The sequence below is a fragment of the Agrilus planipennis genome, unplaced genomic scaffold, assembly GCF_000699045.2.
Source record: "Agrilus planipennis isolate EAB-ADULT unplaced genomic scaffold, Apla_2.0 scaffold61, whole genome shotgun sequence".
NCBI classification, from domain to species: Eukaryota; Metazoa; Arthropoda; class Insecta; order Coleoptera; family Buprestidae; genus Agrilus; species Agrilus planipennis.
Genome location: NW_020438922.1, coordinates 185,499 through 206,518, shown reverse-complemented (window position 1 = coordinate 206,518; position 21,020 = coordinate 185,499). Strand labels below are relative to the sequence as shown.

The 21,020-nt window shown below is 37.1% G+C and overlaps 2 protein-coding genes across 4 annotated transcripts in view; both read right to left on the bottom strand.

Annotated features, from left to right (window-relative positions):
* Nucleotides 1-1,323: 1,323 nt before the first annotated feature.
* On the bottom strand, nucleotides 1,324-5,715 carry LOC108732765 (lipopolysaccharide-induced tumor necrosis factor-alpha factor homolog). Of its 3 annotated transcripts, none has more exons than XM_018463726.1 (5): nucleotides 5,047-5,715; nucleotides 3,135-3,669; nucleotides 3,011-3,055; nucleotides 1,512-1,746; nucleotides 1,324-1,443 (listed from the first exon to the last, which is right to left on the bottom strand). In XM_018463726.1, exons 2-5 carry the CDS (start codon nucleotides 3,604-3,606, stop codon nucleotides 1,413-1,415), a joined length of 783 nt encoding a protein of 260 aa, XP_018319228.1. In that variant the 5' UTR covers nucleotides 3,607-3,669; nucleotides 5,047-5,715; the 3' UTR covers nucleotides 1,324-1,412. The 3 variants fall into 3 exon arrangements, with proteins under 3 accessions (XP_018319228.1, XP_018319225.1, XP_018319226.1); XM_018463723.1 differs by having other exon boundaries at nucleotides 3,135-3,657; XM_018463724.1 differs by having other exon boundaries at nucleotides 3,135-3,652.
* Nucleotides 5,716-17,070: 11,355 nt separating this feature from the next.
* Nucleotides 17,071-21,020, bottom strand: part of LOC108732766 — a 14,094-nt gene continuing 10,144 nt past the window's right edge. The window contains exon 6 of the mRNA XM_018463727.1: nucleotides 17,071-17,328. Coding sequence (XP_018319229.1) covers nucleotides 17,087-17,328 — 242 coding nt within the window. The 3' untranslated portion in view covers nucleotides 17,071-17,086. The remainder of the gene's footprint in view (nucleotides 17,329-21,020) is intronic.

Genomic DNA, 21,020 nt, shown 5'->3' with positions numbered 1-21,020 from the left:
TATCTAGCTAATTAAAGCATTCCAAAGAATGGATATCATTATTGTATTCCTTGATTCACAAAGTTTCTATTAGGTGACATCGTGAAGTGAATTAGTTTGATGGAGAGATTCCTCATCTACAACTCCTTCGTTATAATAAAGTATTAATTTAATTTAAGCAAAATCAGTTCTTTAGCTAACAATCTTACAACTTAAACGGTGGTCCAACTGAGTTCAAATTTTTTTAATATTCTTAGTTCGGCTATTTCAAAGCACTGTTCAACTTCAATTCCAAAATTTTTGTGGTCGACGTAGCGTGCTCTTAGTAACCTATCTGAATCAAGGCAAGAATATTTTTGTCAGATTACCTTTCCCTGTGCAGAACTACCCAACCATGCACCCTCCTGTCTATTTTTGATGACAAAAGCTCAATATCGGCTCTTTCTACACTCTGAAAATGCTCATTGGCACCTGAATCGGGCTGAATCTTATTCCTGCCGCCCCAAAGATTAACGTTATCTAGATAAAGCATTGGGACGATGTTCATCTCGATCTTCATCTTTACAGCCCGCCCTGAGTACCACTAATAGTAATTACGACGTTGGTTAAAGTGTCAGAGTTGATAAAACAGGGTGAAAGTTAAAACTGTTTTTATAAATTTTAGAGTTGTAAGTCACATCAGGAAGTCAGATAAGTCAGAACGGAAGAAGTAGTAGGGATATAAAGTAGAGAATAGCGCAGGGTCGTGTGGCCTTCAATAAAAAGAAGTCACTTCTACGCTCGCGAACGGTTAATTTAGAAATTCTAAAAAGGTTGTTAAAGGTGTATGTTTGCAGTACGGCGCTGGATGGGTGCGAAACATGGACGGTGGGCGAGGAAGAAAAGAAAAGGTTAGAAGCGTTCAAAATGTGGTGTTACAAACGAATAATGAGGATACAGTGGATAGAGACAGTTAGAAATAAAGAGGTATTAGAAAGAATAGGAGAACAAAGGACTTCTTCATGGAACTCAATAAAAAATAGGCGAGACAGGTTGATAGGACACCTTCTCAGGCATTAAGGACTAGTCAGGGACATATTAGAGGCAGAAACAGGATTAAGAGGAGTAGAGGTAGACCTAGATTAGATTACTGTTCGGTAATACTTCAGGATATGGGATGTTCTAGTTTTAGGGAAATGCGAAGATTAGCTCAGGATAGGAAGGAGCGAAGATGGGTGTCCAAACCAATCTTAGGACTTACGACCTTATGATGATGACGAAGCCATATCAAAGCTTAGAGGTTACTTAGGTACCATAAGGATAATAACGGCTATTTATGGTGTTAATTAAGAAAAAAGTTAAATGTTTCAATCAAAACTTTATTAAACCAAATATTTCATTTAAATCCATAATAATCGTTGACATTGGCACTTTATATCATCCCCGCACTTAAGTTAGTGTAGTAGCATCGTTTCCGTCTGCCTCCTTTAAAAGAAAAGGAACGAAAAGAGTCAGAATGAAATGTTTATTACTTAATAAAAGTACAAATTCACCAAGGTCTATAGACACCCAGGAATGCCTGACATCGCGGACAGTAATGATACGTGTTCTTACAGGAGTCCATACAATACGGTAATAGACAACAGGGCCAACATCCGCAGAAAAACATGGCTACCGCTGACAGATGAGATAGACCAGATCGACGGGCATATGTTGACGTCATTATCACATTTGCACACCTCGGACATATCATGGTTATTGGATCTGAACCCCATACCATTTGATCCACTGTCATATAAAAATAAAAATGGTCAGAAGTGCCTTCACCTTGCTATAGGTTTCATCTCATCCCACAAATAAAATATTTCCCTTACAAACATAACAACCTCATATCACACCCTAAAGGTTGATTGTTTTCGTGTTTCTTTAAGTGTATCAGTCAGACAAAATGATCAGCATTATCTCCTTTACAACATACTAACTAAACTCAAGATCATCGTGTTTGCTGAAAGAACAATAACCTCGTCACAATATTGTAACATCAAACATAGCAGGGACATTTAAGAAACTCAAGTCTCTCATAAATCTCCCTAACCAAACAATGACGTCACCAACGGATATAGGTACATCTCCAAGCAGCCTGCCATATTGTTACCTATTTACTGTAGGTATCCTGTAATACATTTCCTATTGCTATTTGAGAAATGTATAGATTTCCTAGGAAATATGTCTAATATAATTTATTTTACACATTTTCGGGCGATTTTAGGAATTCTATACATTTCCTAGGAATTGTATACAATGACAGATTTCATATATTTCAGGTAACATATACATTGTTTTACTATATTATGTTTCTACTACAATATTGATGATTATATTACAATAATACATATTTTGATAATCATTTTTGCAAAACAGAAAACAGCAAACAAAAATAATAATTCCTTTTTCGTACTTGTTGGATGAGAAATTGATTCTTTTCCTATCAGATTCTGATTACTCCTTGTCAGTTACCTGTTTTAATGTGTTTCGTTATTTATTAAAATACTACTTTTGTTTACCCTGCAGTGTTTATTGCAATAATGCATATTATAGTTCATCGCTAACGCTAAGTTGTCATTTTTCCGTATTCGAAAGTTTTCCCTGCTTGATACTGACTTAAGTTCTGTGCAATACGTAGTAGGTAAAGAATGTCGGAGATGCGCATGTACATAACAAGACTAAGCTTCTAGAAAGGAAAAATGACATCATACACGAGAAAAAAGCTCAGTTGCAACGCGGTGAGTTGTGTTGGTGTATGTTGTTCCGGATGTGATGCAGAGTTTGTAAGAAATAGTAAAGGTAAGTGTGATAATATTTCCTGTAAACAATTTAATTAATTTAAACTTTGTATAGCTCTGCATCTTCGCTGTTCGTTTGTGTTTTACGAGACTTTTCTACTCCGATGATTTTAATTTGGTAAGTTGTACCTATTATGTACCTAAATTATACCTAAGAGAACCTTTTTAATTAAATTAGATTATATTGCCATTTTACCGACATTACTTACACGTATAACGTATCCAATCGGAATAACTTTCTGCGTCTTCTAACCCTACGAATATAATTAAATTAAATATGGGTTATAAGTGTGCAATTAAAATATTAATAAGATGTCAATCTACTGTAATTACCACTTGAAGCATAGGATCTATCAGGGGGTGCATACCCAACGGCTTGCGTATAAGCTGGTGGTGGAGGGGGTGCTATAAAAGGAGGTGACGGTCGAATTGCAATAGCCCTACCCCATATAGGTTCTGAACCTAATCTCATTACGGCCGAGTAAGATGGTGGTGCGCCACTTATTGATGGTGGACCTTGTATAATTCTAGGGGGATAGGGAGGGGGTGAAATAAGTACTTCTAGTCTGGAATCCGTTTCAGGCGGTATTGCTTGACCTATTACTAATAATTCGTCCCTAGAAGGGGGTGGTTCAAGTGTAACCGATGAATGAGTTGCTTCTCGTTCCTTTTGGTCTGAAATATTCAGGGCCTGATTCACTATTGCTTCGATATTACCAAATACAATATTGACTGGCTGATTGTCAGTTGGATCTTTACGAGGATGAGGTATAGTGCTAGTCAGCTCTTGAGATGATATGAACATTTCAGGAGATTGCTGGTTTACGGGGGTGGATCGACTCGAAGAGGGTCTGTTCTAAAAGCATATCTAGTAAACGGTCAACTTTAGGGAGCGTACAACCCTTATTTTATTTGTGCCAAGAACATTTATTTGATTGAAGTTGGGAGTTTCTCTTAATGAATCTGAAGTTCAAAGAAAGCCAAGTGGGCAAGTAGAAACCAAACGTTCATAAAGGACACAGCAATATTTGATTTAGGGAGTAATTTATTTTAACCCTCAGCGTTTTTATGAGTTGTCCCTGTAATAAAAATCATCAAAAATAGACCGCGAAAACTACAATTTAATTTACTGATTATTAAATATTAATGCGAAAATTCGTTTTCAATTTTCTATTCACTACAAACTACCCTCAGGCTAATGAGGGAAAATTTGTTGCTGTTGTCATCTTCACCGGGAATTGAACCTGGGATCTTTGGCTTTACGCACTAATGCTCTGACCTTAACTATTTGCGAACAGTAATCTAATCTAAGTCAATCTCTACCTCTTCTAACTCCCGTTTCTGTCTCTAATATATCTCTGACTAGACCTTCATACCTGAGAAGGTATCCCACTTACCTATCTCGCCTATTTCTTATTAACTTCCATAGAGTCCTCTATTCTCCTATACTTTCTAATACCTGTTCATTTCTAACATTCTCTATCCACGGTATCCTTATCATTCGCCTATACCATATTTCGAACGTTTCTAACCTATTCTTTTCCGCCGCGCCTACTGTCCATGTTTCACACCCGTACAGCGCCGCACTCCAAACATCACCCTTAACAAACTTTTACGAGTTTCTAAATGAACCGTTCGCGAGCCTAGAAGTGACTTTTTTTTATTAAAGGCGACTCGACCCTGCGCTATCCTCTTATTCCTACTACTCCTTCCGCCCTGACTTATCTGACTTCCTAGATACCTAAAATCAGCCACTTCTTCTAATTTTTCGTCTCCTATGTTTATATTCGCTCTTTCCCTACTTTTTCCTCCCTTGCAAATGTAATGATACTAATCTTTGCCACTGTATATCTATCCCTTCAGTTGTACTGTCGTTAATGATGTTGATCGCGTCTTCGATGTATAGATTAAAAAGTATGGGTGACAGGGTGCATCCCTGTATGACTCCCTTCCTAATATTTACTTATCTACGTTTCATATTAACCACGATTAAAAAATGTCAAAGTTACTGATTATTACATTAACATACTGATGATAAGAAATTGTTTGGTGAAAAATTGTGATTATATGGGGGTATATATTGTGAATATCCCACTTCGGTTTTCCTCAATCTACAGAATCATGTAGAGATGGGAACTTGTAGAATAGCCTTCAACTGAATTTTATTTGCTATATAATCGTATGTAATTGACGTCTATCTCCATCGGTTTGCATGTCATTCCTTCACTTCCTGTTGAATACTTACAGCCTGCATACTACTGCAGTGACTTCGTGAATAGAATGGATTATCTTGTGCATTTGTTTGTTCAACGAAAGAAAAATTCACTTGTTGGTTGGATACAGTCATTTCACATTTTCGCGAAGTTGAAGCTTCAGCTTCGTCATTTAATGTTGTCGTAACTTTGACACCGGGCACTGCTGAATGTACTTCTGAAAACTGGGTGGAAGATGTGCTTATACTTTTACAGCCGGTATCAATTATGACTTCTGTTGACCCTGAGCCGTGATTGTGCTTAAGAAATTTAGTGATGGATTGCACGTTGGAAGCAACCCATTTTGATAGAGATGGTATTTTTGGCGTCGTATTTATGTTATTAATGCTACAAGGAAAACTTTTATGGACATTTTCATGTAAATCTCTTTGCTGGTTCCTTAAATCTACTGAAAACGAATTTTGTTTAACAACACCAAGGCCAAGTGCAGTTTCATTATCGCTACTTTGTTCTATGTCTAAATCTTCATTTACGGATAAGCTACTGTTTTGCACTTGTAATTTATCATTTCTTTCTTCGCTCATACCTCTTTAAAAACACATCTGGACGATTAGGTGTCATTTTGACAATAAATGTCACAATAAAAGCACTCTACGGTTACATTGGCAAAACTGTTTTATTACTATTTGTTGCATAATCACTTGGCAGCGCTATAAATAACTATTTTGAAGTTGAAGTACCAGTATTTCCTAATTCTATTTCGTCGGAACTAATTGCGGCCCTGTACGTTGCCGAACTGTGATTACAATTATTGGCCCTGCGATCTTGGTCACTGGTCTTCCTCATGCTCTTGCTTGAATTCCTTTTGTGATTGCTCGCTTTCGGGTAATGTTCAAGTGGTATAAAGGTGCGTGTTTTTTTATTGTACCTCCCTAGGAACATGCAACAGTTTCGGCAATAAAGGTTTATGATTTCACTGCCACCGAGCATGAATGGCAAAAAGCACAGGGGCCAGCAACCTAGCAAACACAGTGCTCCGAATGACGAACTAGCAATCTAAAAAGCGATCATTATTCGTTAAATTATTTTTTTACTAGAACTTATATCTGAACGGACTTTGTTTCTTTGCTTCCTTATTAATGGCTGGGTTTTCTCTCCACAACACGGACATGTGATCTCCGTAGGAGCTGAATGCCACGTTTCCACTAAAACGATAGTTAGTTGAGATAAATTTGTAGATATGTAGGGGAAAGATGTACAAAATGATCCCTTGAGGTAAAATGATTACCAACTATTAAAAAAAAACTAAAAACGTCTTCCCTGTACGTCCCTTAGTTGTCTTACTAGGTGTGGTGTATCTATTGAGTATTGTGTATTGTGTGAAAATTGATGTGTTTGATCTAAGGTGATCATAAAACCAACGTCAGATTCCTACAATTTAAATGTTTTTTCTTAAATTTTTGTTTTACTAGCTGCTCTTAATGATATTCAAAATTATTTCCAACACGTTTTGATTTTCTTTGCGGTTATATTTTGAGTTTATTTTTGGACATCTTTTATACCGTTGGGGTTAAACAAATCCTTTATGCGGGTATAAAATGACTCTGACAATCAAATCTCCATCTACTTCTTTTGAAGTTTTTGCACCTCGAGATATTCGACGACCCATACCAAATATAGAAGGAAAAACAAACAGTAATATAAAGAAAAGAAACAAAGATATATTTTGATTTTGACAAGCACACCTTACAAAAACTATTTAGCAAAAACCAATAATTGACTAGAAAACTAAAGGAAAAGAAGTTGGAAAAAGAAAAAACCAAACAAAGAGATTGGAAAAAGAAAAAAGAGGGCAAGAAGCGAGTCTGAATCTTCAGTAGATAAAGAGGATGCAGAGTGCATGTTTTGCACAGAACCATATTCGAAAACACCATGGGAGAGGGTTGGATTCTTTGCGTGAAATGTTTCAAATGGAGACATGAAGCATGCACTGAACTTCATAGTGATGACGAAGAAGTTTTCATAAGTGACTTTTGCATCGAACTTATAAAGATTAATATTATGAAAGACTGATAATTACGAGTCTGTATTAATTATTTTTAAAATAAAAGCATTTGATTAAAGAGAATGTAAAACGATCCCCAGGATCATTTTGACCCTACCACAGAGATCATTTTATACATCCAGGTGTACAAAATGATTCTTTCGTAAACATTCAGAAAATTTACGGGTGCGAAACATAGACGGTGGACGCTGCAGAAAAGAAAAGGTTAGAAGCGTTGAAGTGTGGTGTTCCAGACGAATGCTGGTGATACCGTGGATATAGAAGGTTAGAAATGAAGAGATATCAGAAAGAATAGGAGAACAAAAGATCCTATGGAAGTCAATAAGAAATAGGCGAGATAGGTTGGTAGGACACGTTCTCAGGCATGAAGGTCTAGTTAGAGACATTTTAGAGGCAGATGCAGAAGTTAGGAAGGGTAGAGGTAGACCTAGATTAGATTACTGTTCACAAATAGTTAAGGAGATGGGTTGTTCTAGTTTTATAGAAATTAGATTAGCTCAGGAGGTGGGTATCCAACCAGTCTTAGGACTGACGACCTTATGATGATGATGATGATGATGATAAGCAAACTGAGAAAGAATACTTGCCAGTATATCCCCACTAATATGACAAATTAAAAGATCTTTCAATGTTTGCTCTAACAAGAATATGTTGGATACAGTAACCATCCTCCCTTAGGGGGATCAATTTGTACACTTTTCCCTTATGTAGGTAGGCATTTTAAATACCTGTAGTTTTAAAAACTCTAGGATCATCAGACCACACAAACTTGGACGTGTAAGTGCCTTTTCTAGTAGGACCATGTTCATGTGAAGAGAAATGGATGGCAGGATTGTCAGGATGTTTTTTGATAAGATGCTCTCCTAATGTGTTTACACGACTTGGGCTGTAGTACAGTTGCTCTCCGCATATTTTACATTTGACACAAGCTTCCATTTATCAAAAGAAACACGTTCCAGCGTGAACGAACATGATCCATGGATAAATGACGTTAAACCAACAATGAAACAACTAATTTTCTATTACGGTAACAATTTTCTATGTTTTTAGTACATTGTGCCAAAACACGTAACAAACGGTGAAAATATTGACGTACACGTCAAGATTTATTTTTTTGTGATAATTCTGACGGTTTAAATACTCCTTCATTTCATATAATGTTCATTGGTAAGGCATATCAGAACTTGACTTTTTCATATTTCATCCTGATTTCTGTTTATTCCACTGAATGTATTGTTCGTTTAACCAAACTCATGCATCTAGGTCGTAGTGTCAAACTCGCTTCAATAATTGATTGAGAATTTGGTACAGAAATCTGATTTGGATGAACTGAAAAGTGAATTTTAGGTGAAACGTAAAATTAAACGCTTTTTTTTGTATTCATTTGACATCATAAAAGACAGCTCTTAATTTGGTAAATTTATTTAACATTTCTTCACAGTTTCGACGCCATATTTAACAGTACGTTTACATAGATCATCAACACATTTCTTCGGAATTTCAGGAGGTTTATCCGGAATAGTGTATTTAGTATATTTTAATACTTTCGTTTTACATTTTGGACAGACACACTCGTACTTCACGAATTGCTTCCTGGGATCAATACATCTGCAAATACAACTCACTATGGATGTAAACAACGTGTACTTCCTGGTCACCATAGGACTCACTTTTTTCCTACATTGTGGACAGTAGAAAACAATTTTCTTCTTGCATTCGTCGTGGGATGTTTTAGGAGCACATTTGCACACTTGCTGGCATTGGTGGTTTCTATTTTCAAGTTTGTCTGGATATGATTTCGATTTTGGAATGTCACACTTATTTGGACACGATTCATCAATAGGTTTGGACGAACATTCTAGAATGGGCTGTTCTAAGTATGACTGACTCGACGTTTTGGTGCATTTCTTGTTATTTCCTTTTTTGCATTTTTGCTTTCCAGTCTGACGTTTTGAACACGATTTGTTTGATGCCTTTTTGTTTAATTTCTTTTCCCTTTTACATTTCGATTTGGATTTTTCTTTGGATTTCTTGGAGCATGATTTATTTTTTGCGGTATTTCTTTTCTTAGAATCGCATTCACATTCTTTTGGGAAACATTTGGTCTGTTTAGTTTCTTTGACTTTTTGCTTGTCATTTTTTCCTTTTTTTCCTGACACTGACGATTTACATTGTTTATCTTTCTTTCGTTTCCGTTGAGTTGTTCCTTGTCGCCGATTTGAGCAACACCATAATTGCTTTTGTTCGACCAGCTTCTCCAGGGGAGTTGAACAATGCGATTCTTTCTGGTTTTGCCGATTTTCTTTTGACATTGCAACGTAAAAATTTGGTCAATTATGAAGTTGTCGAAGATTGATGATTCTCATGATGATATCGATGTTAGTTTCCGATGGAACCTGTGCATATTTTGAAAACCATTATTTATCCAATACATTCACGTGTGTGACATTTTAAAGGAATGACAAGCGATGGTGCAATAAAAGAATTATGAATTAGTTGATGTTGTTATTGATGCACCCTTTTACAGCAGATTTATTTTCAGGAACGAACTTAATCAAAGTGTTTTGACATTTCGGGCAGACGTAAGCAGTAACGTGCACTTTCAAGTGAGGAACGCAACACTGGAGCACACCGGTGACGCATTCGGTAAAGAGGGTCCGTTTTACTTTCTTTTTCGGTCTCACAAACGTTTCACAACATTCACACCAGTACTTGACGAGTTTCGGTTCTGGCTCCCACTTCGTAACTTTCCTTGCCGTATTAGAAACACTGGCCACACATTTAGAAATGTCATTCATTTTACAATCCCAATAGTTTCGATAAGTCGACCTTTTAGGTGTAGTTTCCCTTTCCGGGCAGTAGCCTATTTGCGGAGGTATTTCACAATCGTTTCTCTCTGTATCGAAATTGGAATTAGAAATGTTCGATTTGATTTTAACGGGGTGTTTGTAGTAAGCCCCTGCTCTACTGTTACGGTCGAGATATCGTGACCGTAACTTCTTTTCCCTTCTTTTGGGGTCATTTATTATGCTGCATCTTTCCGTTTTGCAGTTGTCCTCGCGATTATTAACATTTTGTCTTTTCGAAATTCCACCCAAACTGTTTAGGGACGAGCAGCTCATTAAAAGGGAACACTTTGAAGCTGAGGGTCGCTCGTTGTAAGAGCAAGTGCTAAAACCTACGTGATAGCTCTGATTGTACATACCTCGGTTGGAATCGTCACACCAGCAGTCATTTCTTGTTCGTCGTGGGGGACATTGTAAGCTGCATTTGTCATGACGCTTTTTTGGTGTGCAGCTTTTGTGTTTAGCATACTTGGTACGAGAGTCGGTGACTGTTGGAATTACTTGTGTTGCATGGGTTTTTCTGTTTCTCGAAAAATATCTACTCCTGCCAAGTAACTGAGCTTCGGCGCATCTGTCTCTGCAACAGGGATTTCTGTCTCTGCAACAGGGATTTCTGCCTCCGATGCTGTCAGAACTGTCTGTAATAAGTTCTCTGTTATGACATTTCCTTTTTTCGAGCTGAAACGAATCATTGCTTTCTATACGGTAAATGTCAATAGAAGATTCGCTTCTGTTAATTATAATGTCCGTACTTCCCGTTGAATACAGTGCACCCTTCTGTGCTTTTTTCATGCGCTCTCTTTTATTAGCGCACGACTTGCTTCTCTGCTTGTTGATTTTTGGTGACAAGGTACCAGCACAAACCACTGGCTTGCCACACGACCTACATTTCTTTTGCGAACATGTGGCTAGTACAGCAGTCTGGCAGTTGTCATTGCCAATGGAAATGATAGAACCCGTATTTCTTTTACATCCTTTCACGAACGGATTAACAATGATTGTCACTGGCAGTCCTTCTTCCCTACGTATCCGCTTTTTGCAGTTCGACGCTTCACATCCCTCTTTCCTCGATCTTAATGGTGGCAGGTCGGAAACGTACAAACATTTGTCTGAGCTATCCTTGCTTGCGCAAGTTCCCCCAGCACGCCGCACGTTTTGTTGTCCTCGCTCTGAACAGCATCTTCTTCTTGTACCACTGTAATTGGCATCTTCATCTTGCATGGAATCCCTTGAATATCTGCTGTTAATCCTTACCCTTTTATCTTCCCTGTCTGAACAGATCCTTTTATTCCTTTCAATCATACATCGATCTTCTTCCCTTGTAATGCTGACGCTGCTGCCACTACAACTGTCATTTATTTGAATTCTTCGATGAGGATGACTATCAGGACGACATCGTGTCGGTACTATTTCCGGTACAATTCTACATTTGTACATTTGTGGTTTCCTATTGTGACGATCATCTATGAGATCAATATCGACCTGCTGTCGAAACGATCTACCATATGAACCGCTACTGTTGCACGGTTGTTCGCATTCATCTACAATTCGTCTTCTTGGTTTCTTTTTGTGTGGTTCTCTACCTATTTGACACGGTTCGGGGTAACGCATCATTCTTCTAAAACGTGGCGAATAATCGTCATCTTCCGGACAGTATCTTTGGAGGCGTCGATGTTTTGATTTGCATTTCCTTTTCGATTTTTCGTCGTCGTTGTATTTGTTCGATCGTGCAGATCTTCGTTCAGATGATCCAGCGCGTATTCGGCAACCGTTGCTAAGATTTATTATGCAACTTTCACAATTCAAAGATTGCGGATCGTATGTGACCCTCCTGTGTTGATTAGGTGAAATACAAACGTTTCCTGATGATTCGTTAGTTGCTAATTGATCCGTTGATTCTAGGAGAACTTTCGACCTATACGGCCTATATTTTCCTCTTGATATATGCATCTTTACATCTCTTTCATCTTTATAAGCATGTGGTCCACATGTAGGCACTTGATTTAGACTTGTATCTGATAAAATCGTCTTTCTGTCATGACGTTTGCTAGACTTACAGCATCTTATTCTGTTGTGGTGCAAGTTTTCTTCCCGCGACTTATTACGATTGCGTATGGTAATGTGCGGAGTCGAGGAGCACGCTTCAGCTGTTTTGTAACCCGCTTGAATTGTAGAGTCGATCTTCTTCTTTCTTGGACAGTTTGTTTCGCATTTAGGTGATTTTACTTTACTTTTCTTTTTTATTACGTTTTTTATTTTCTTTGTAAGTAAGCAATACTTCTTAAAATACCTACTCTTGCTACCTTGCTTGACTGACACTAATGGAGTGCTTGTGTTGGCGCCTTCAGTTGAGATCGATGTTATTTTGCTTCCAGTATCTACGGCGAGAACTATTTCGTTCTTATTCTCGTCACAAGGACTGCCCCGCATTTTGAAGTATCGATTTCTGGTTGAGCGTTCATGTGAGTTTTGAAACGTTACTGAAATCCTTGAAGTGGATCTTCGACACTGTTTCTGGGGGCTATTTAGTGACATTTCTGAACATGAATTGCACAATTGATATTCACGACCGCCTGTAGGTCTAATCTGATCTAAAGATTCTGATTGCAGACAGGCTTGAGAAGAATTGGTTGCTTGACTTCCACAACGACGGCGTCTCAGTTTTCTTGCGTCGGAACCAGCTCGACGACGTCCAGTATTTGCACATTCTTCATCTTCGGAGCTATCAATTGTCTCACTCATTGAATTTTCATCACATTCATTGTAAAAATTAGTCGTAGGAGATGTGCTCTTTGCGGGTGCCGATAAACTTCTTGCATGAACTCCTTGGCTTCTGGTTTCTGATACGTTGTACTGAATTTTTCTAGGTTCACTGAGCGCTCTTGAAAATGCCGAACATTTGGGTTTCAAGGAAATTCCCGAGTCTGTTTCACATTTAGGTGCGGGATCGTAATAAGGTCGAAATTGACCCTTGTAATATCGACTAAGTGTTAGATATCTGTCGCACTTTTTCTTGCTAGCGCACTTCTCTTTCTTTTGACATTTTTTGTTCTTTTTCGCTTTTGGTTTTTTTGGTTTGGGTGGGTTGCAGCATTGAGGACGCTTGTAACTGTATCGACTTCTACTTGAACCCCTTCTGAGAAACACGTTCGCACCTGGAATCGTTTTAGGTATAGCGCATAATGTATCGTCTGTTTCGACTTCCTGATCTATGCATCTGGTTTTGAAATCGATTTTTTGGTTTTCGCAATCCTGCTCGAGGGCATCCAGCTGTTTACTGCGGTATTTGGCGAAGTAAATAGATCTACCAGTTCTACGACCTCCTAAGTCGAACGGTTGACTCTCGAGGTTGCTTTGAACACAACAATTACTTTTGTCTATCTGAACTACGGCGATTTGATCACATTTTCTCGCTCGACACTTTCTCGGTTTGCATCTGGTCGACTCGCATTTGCACGGATTGCACTTGGTCGAACCACAGTTGCTCGGTCTGCACTTGAATGACTCACACCTGCTCGTTTTGCACCTGCTCGACTCGCACTTTCTCGATTTGCACTTTTTCTTCCGTTTCTTATGTCCGCTACAGCATTTCCTTGGCTTCGGCTTGCAGAAATACGAGGAAGATTTGCTTTTGCAAGATTTACATGATGAACGACGTCCGTTACAGTCTTCGCAATTGCCTGCACATTTTTTTTTAATGCAGCAATTAGTCATTTATCATCGCAAAAAAATTTGTAAACTAGAATTTACGCTTCATTTTAGACATGATGTCCGAACCTGTCATTCTGACAACCAAAATCTCAACCGTCATAATGGGATTTGTAGAATATTCGACATAAATCATAGACATTTCAATCATCATCGTCATAAGGTCGCCACTCCTAGAACCGGATGGACACGAATCAGAAGTTTTAATAACAGCGCAAAACTAAAAATAAATAATTATTCTAGTCGTTGTTTGGAAATCCGACTATACAAAACGTAGTGTGTTCATTATTCAACGGTATGAGTGGAATGGAGTTTGATTTAGCGTCTATGAGATTGCTCTGAATATTGCAATGCTGCCAACATAACCTAAGAGATTTTAATAAACTCTAACTCAAAGCACGCGGACGCTCTTGCTGGTTTTGTTTACATAGGTTCTGGTCGGTCGGCCACATACAGAATAATATTAAAAACCAGCTTTTCCCCGCACAGAAATTAATATTGTTTCTCCATAAAACCTTTTAACTTACAATTCACCCTTACAACGTTTTAATTTTATGTAATGTCGCCATCTTAGATTTCAAATACAAACGTAGCAACAACATTTCATCCTTAAGGGTCGATTTTTAAAAATTGCCAAAACACGTATTTGCTTAATTTCAACAATGAGCAACCTTCTCGTTCCATTTGATTAATAATATCTAACAGTACCTATATATACCAAGTTTCAAGTAAATTTAACTACAAATAAAGTATGTCCCAAACAAAAATTGCAACAGCTTTTTACCCCCCCCCGTCTTTGGAAGTTGTATTTTTTAAAATGTCGAAACAGGTCTTTCAGAATTTAAATGATAGACCATTAAGACCAAGTTTCAAGTAAATCTGACGACAAACAATATATGTTCCATTTAAACATTGCAACTCTTTTTCACCACTCCCCCCTCCCCCAGGGAACGGGATAAAAAGTATCCTATGTCCGTCTCCTGGCTGTAAGCTACCTCCCCACCAATTTTCAGCCGTTCTTATTCTAACTAACACGACTTTCTTTTATATATAAATATATCGACTTTTGGCCTGTGTTATTAGACCTATAGAAATTTTCCTCGATCTAAAGAATTTAAAGCTAACTTAGATAAAGTGAATTTTTATTTAATTTATAATATAATTTGATTTTTGTGTCAAATGTTTAAAGGAAACTTGCGCTTCGAAATTTTCCTTGTGAATAACCAAGAAGTCTTCCTTCTTTTTACTAAATGATGCTTTTATTTATGTTTATGCTCGGTAAACGTTTTGTCTTATTTGCATATGTTCCAGTTACACTACTTCATTTTTAATAGAAACCCTTATGCATACTGATAAAGTTTCTTGTCGGAAAGTCCTGGAAATTTTCTTTTTAGGAATCATTTCGTCATCATTTTATCGTCAAACCATTTCTTGAAATAAACAAAAATATTTTAATTTCACTATTTCTATATTTTTATCACTACAACTCTTTCTTTGCATTTGGGGCATACGTAGTATTTTTTATGTATGTTGATATTCGGTAATAAGCACTTGCATATTGATTGGATGCATAGTGTTAGACACGTAATCTTCTTGCATTCTAAAGGACAGACGGTTGTACAACAGCACGTGCAGTAGTATATTGTCTCCTTCTTCGGTTTAGGACACTCCTGATCCTTACAGCATCTTGAAGTGTATAAAACTGATTCGCGGGCTTCATTATTAGAACACATATTACATTAATAACATAATTATTTAATATTTTTTCCAAAAGGCTCCGTTAAGAATTTTTACGTGAGATTTTGACAGGCTGACATTTTTATTTCTAACTTTATTCAAGGGGAAGATTGTAGGGATAGAGGACGCCACACGTATGATCTATTTACACTTAAATTTCGTTTGAGGTTAAGCCGGTTAAGCAATTTATTAATAAGGAATCTAATTAGTATACTTTCATTTCTCTAGTGATGTGCCCCTTCCAATGTCTTGGATGCGCGCCGGCAAAATCGTAGGTAGGGAGAAAAAAAGCTCATTATACTCTCGACTCTTGTTCATTAAACATTCATACAGTACCTGCCAAAAGTTTTGTTCAATCATGAATAGTAGTGCGAGTCGAAAACAAGCGTTAAAGCCTTTAATATTTCTTCAAATATAAATAAACATCTCCTTGATATTTTCAGTAGTAAATGGTACCAATAACAGCACATTTGAGCAATGTAATTGTAGTGGATAAAATAGTCAATTTTTCCGTGCAGTACTGTACGGATTATACGTTCCTCACCGGTAAGAGTTTGGCCGAGAGTTGTCTCCTTCCTTTTCTGGCCTAGTGCTGTTGTTTTCTACTTTGCGTCGGCCAAACTGAAGGTCACATCGCTACAGAAAGTAAACGAAGTATATATTTGCCTGTGCAATGTACTACACTTGGAATAAGCTTATGTCAGAATTGCAAAGGAGATGCGCGATATGTATGGTAGAGATATAAAAGGTTAGTAAAACCACCTCGATATGTGTAATTTTTGATAAATATTTTGAAAGGTTTTCTGTTAAAGGCATAGTAACAACACTGTACTTCTTCTATTGCTTGCTGAGAAAATTCATCTCATACTTTTACAGATATTTCTATGTATCTAGATTAGACGGATCATCATCATAAGGTCGTTAGTTCTAAGACTGGTTGGACCCGCACCTCCACTCTTTTCTATCTTGAACTAATCTTCGCATTTTCCTAAAACTAGAACATCCCACATCCTTAACTATTTGTGAACAGTAATCTAATCTATGTAGGTCTACCTCTACCTTCTTAACTCCTGTTTCTGTTTCTAATATGTCTGACTAGCCCTTCATGCCTAAGAAGGTGTCCTACCACCATATCTCGCTTAATTCTTATTGACTTCCATATAGTTCCTCTGTTCTCCTATTCTTTCTAATACCTTCTCATTTCTAACCTTCTCTATCCATGGTATACCCATCATTCGCCTAGAACACATTTCGAACGCTTCTAACTTTTTCTTTTCCGCCACGCCCACTGTCCATGTTTCGCACCCATACAGATTAGACGCATATGATAGAAATTTTAACTTCCTTGGTAAATTGCATTCCCCAAAATCAAAACAAGTTATTTATCCATTACTGACTATTTTCACTCCTGCCCTGGCAGATTCGAATTAACCATGACAGATACGCTAATCCAAACATAAACTCAGAGTTACACTTACTTATAATAATACGTAATGATGTAATATAACATAATTATAGTCTGAAATAACACATTTCCATAAACATTTACCGTACAGTATCGGAAACGTGTGAGTCGGTACCGATTAGTATTATGGTTATAAGTTGAAAAAAGAACGAGCGTATACATAGGATTCGAAGATCCACAAAACCTTTTGACAATACTGAATGCATTAATACGGTAAACGATAAATAATAGATTATTTTTTGGTATTAATTTTATTCCAATCCGAGTGTTCTACAACAATTAGGACATTGGTGTTTGGCGATTTTGGTAGCATTTATAAAATAGGGAAGAAAACATAGGCAGAGTGGACATAGAACTATTGCATAATAATCAGTTCTTCGAGATGGTATAAGGATAACCCGTGTACAGATCCTCTGGTTACAGAAAGGACACTTCAATTTTCTTGGTTGTCTGCCCATTTTCCTGTAGTAGAAGGGGTCGCAGGTTTTACTTCCTAAAATAAATGAAGAAGAAAATGGTACAGATGACAATAGTCGAATTGGGAATGTTAAGTGTGTAATAGGTTATTGATATAGCAAGATAGCTATTTTATAAACCTATTTCACCCTAGACTTAAACCGAATCTACCATTAAATTATTTAATGTTTTATTCTGTTACTAATAAAGCATGGCAAACCAACAAGGAATATTTATATTTAAAAATAGTTAAAACTGTTTATGTAAAATAGCAAAACTTATATTTTACAAATCTCTGATTGTTACTTACGTCAATGGGCTTGAATCAAGATTTACCTAATTGTTCAAATAACATATTACTATTATCTAAAGGTGTATGAGTATTACTGTCATTATTCTATTCCAATTGTTTTTCCGCATAGACAGCAGTCATGCTTTGCCATTTTGGTGCCTTTCATCATATACGGCAGAAAGCATAAGAAGAGTGGTATCAATAGTATTGCGTAGTAATCTGTTGCTCTTGTTGGTAAATATGTAACTTTTGTAATCGTTTGTTTGCCACAAAATGGGCATTTTAGTCGGCATGGATGTTTACCCAAACTTCGGTAGAAGGATATATCGTTGTTGTTTGTGGTACCGCCTGAAAAGATCTAATAATCATCTCCTAAAACAAGGACTGTAGTGCAAATTAAAACTAGTTAAATGCGACACATACGAAGGTCACTCAAATATAAACGAGCCTTTGTCAAAAAAGTTATCTATTACTTTAAAAATAAAACATACTTGATAGTAATTTTTCTACATAGTTCTCTTCTTTATTTATACATTTTCCCATCGAACAGGTAGTTTTTTCATGCCATTTTCGATGCATAACTTCGGGCAAGTATTCAACCATTTACGCACAAACTGTTCGACCTGTTGATTGTTCGCAAAACACTCCCCACCAAGTGCTTCCTTGAAAGGTCCAAATAAATAAAAATCGCATGGTGAATGATCAGGGCTGTAGGGAGGGTGGTCGAGTTTAGTCCAAAGCATTTTCATTAATCTCTGGACCATTAGGGCTGAATTGTTGGGTGTTGCATTATCATGCAGAAGCAGGATATTTTGGATTGGACGCCGGCGTCTTTTTGGCCGAAAGGCAGCTCGAACCTTGTCAAGAAGGTCACAGTAATTGGAGCGTTTATCGTACGACGATTTTATAGAAAATCGAGGAGCAAAACTCCTTGAGAGTCTCAAAACGTCGTTCAATCAACATCACCTTCCCAGCTGACAAGGGAGTTTTCGCCTTCGATGGTCCTGACTCCTTTTGTTCTCCACTCTATACTGGACCTCTTCGACTAGGGAGTGTAGTGGTGAATCCAAATTTCATCGCACGTTACAATATGATGCAAAAATGCCTCCCCTTGGTTGTGAAACCGAGCAAGAAGCGCCTGATAAACTTCAATTCTCGCATTTTTGTTTTCATGGGTAAGCAAACGTGGCATCCATATTGCCGCGATTTTTCGGAGTTTAAGTTGGTCTCGGATAATGCTGTGTACACTCCCAACACTGATTCCCATTACTTTACTTATTTTTGTCACGGTCAAGCGCCAATCTCTTTGAATGAGTTCGCGAACGGCAAATCTTGGATGACTCAAATTTTGTACATTTGCACGCCCTTTCTTGAATTCGGCACACCAGGCTTTTATTCGCTATCATGAGCGTACATCCTCCCTGAACTTTACATGATCTCGGTCTCGAATTTTGGCAAGTTTAACGCCTTCATTCGTTAAAAATTTTATAATGATGCATAAATTATAATGGTGAACCTCTATTTCGCTCATTGCGACGACAACTTAACAAATCGGTCCTGCGACCCGTTTGGCCTTGAGTCATTTAGAAGCAATACCCCCTTCCCTATCAAACGCTACGCCTACCGGCTAAACGCTTTCCAAGTCCACAAGAGTAAAAGGCTCGTTTATATTTGAATGACCTTTGTATTCGAGGGTTCTGTACCACGCTAGACAAGTTACCTCTGTCCGGGATTTTTATTTTAACGATAGAATTAATATGGCACTTGCATGATTACACGTTTTTGAAATACAACTGGAGTAAAATTTTTAGAATATCAATGGGTGTAAATGAGTATTATATCCCTTAGTATTAAGTTTTATGAATACGTCATCATTTGGTAAAATTTGTGCTAAAATAACAAACATGTACATTCTTTGAACATTTTAAGTGGCTAATTCTCACCGTTACTGAAATAAAGCCTTATGGCAGATTAACAAACACTTTAAGCTTAATTAGGAACAAGATCCAATTGCCTATGGGTACAGAACCCTACAATTGAAAAAAGTGTAACTCAGTAGACATAACAGAGGAGAAACTTCGTTTGTAGCAAAGACAGCGACTTTTCAAAGGGCTCTCTTCAATAATTCCAATACTTTAAATTTTGGAAGTGAATACTTTTATGCGACAAGGACAAAAAATGAACGTGGAGTACAAGGAGTTTTGTCCAGTGTATTGGTCCAGTCTCACATTTGTTTTAATAAGCTTTGAGTAAAGTAAGAATCTTATACACTTGTTTTCTAAGAAGTATTCACTTCAGCCATGTGCGACGATACGTCTACCTTTTTTATCAGTTTATTTCGAACATAATGTTATGCGATACCTGAATCTCTTCGATGTTTATTTTGACTTTGATCGTGGGGATTGGTGGTGTCGTAGTCCTGTGGTAAAGAAGAAACTGACGCGTCTGGAATATAGATTTTAAATATATAGGGTGCCTCGAATCAAAAAGCTTTGATTTAATACGTCCTCTGGGTCTCTAGTTTACTATTAGGATTAAAAATAATCTCATGATAAGATAGAGAAGTAGTATTTTTCCTTGCAATAAATAATTTGTGAAAAAAATCCTGTGTAACCTTGTTTTATTTTATTGACAATGTTCCATAACTGCTAGAAAGTACTAGAAGTACTAGAAAGTTCCGTATCACGGAGTTTTGGAAAAATTAACCTTTTTTCTTAAAAATGGTTTAAAATGGTTCAATTATAAAGTTATATTAGAAGCCTCCACTACGAGATGCTGCAGGAATAACCCCCAGAGGAAAGGGAAAATTGTTATCCGTCTTAATACCAGCTAACGTAGCTTCTGTTAGTTTGTCTTATGTTGGGTTAGATAGCGTAGGTTAGGTTAAGTTGAGATGGATAAAAGTTAAATCTCTGCCTATCTCGTAGGTGATGCTCCAAAAACAGTATCTGTTGTAATTATATTAGTAATTGTCAATCTCGTAAAGGAAACGAAAGAAAATTGTTTAAAACACCTTCCCCTAATTTTACTATGTAAGTGACCAGTTCAATCTAATTTCCAAGAAAGGAAAAGTGATGCGGAAGTTCGCATACTGTTGTGTTTTTTTTAATAGATTACGTAGTAAATAACTATCGCTATACTACTTCTCTAAATTCTTTAGGTCTATCAAAATTTGATTTGAGATGTATACTTCATTTACTTTCTGTAGCGATGTGCCCCTTCCAATATCTTGGATGCGCGCTGGCAAAATCGTAGGTAGGGAAAAAAGCTCATTATACGCTCGACTCTTGTTCATTAAACATACCTTTTCATACAGTACCTGCCAAAAGTTTTGTTCAGTCATGAATAGTAGTGCGAGTCGAAAACAAGCGTTAAAGCCTTTAATATGTCTTCAAATATAAATAAACATCTCGTTGATATTTTCAGTAGTAAATGGT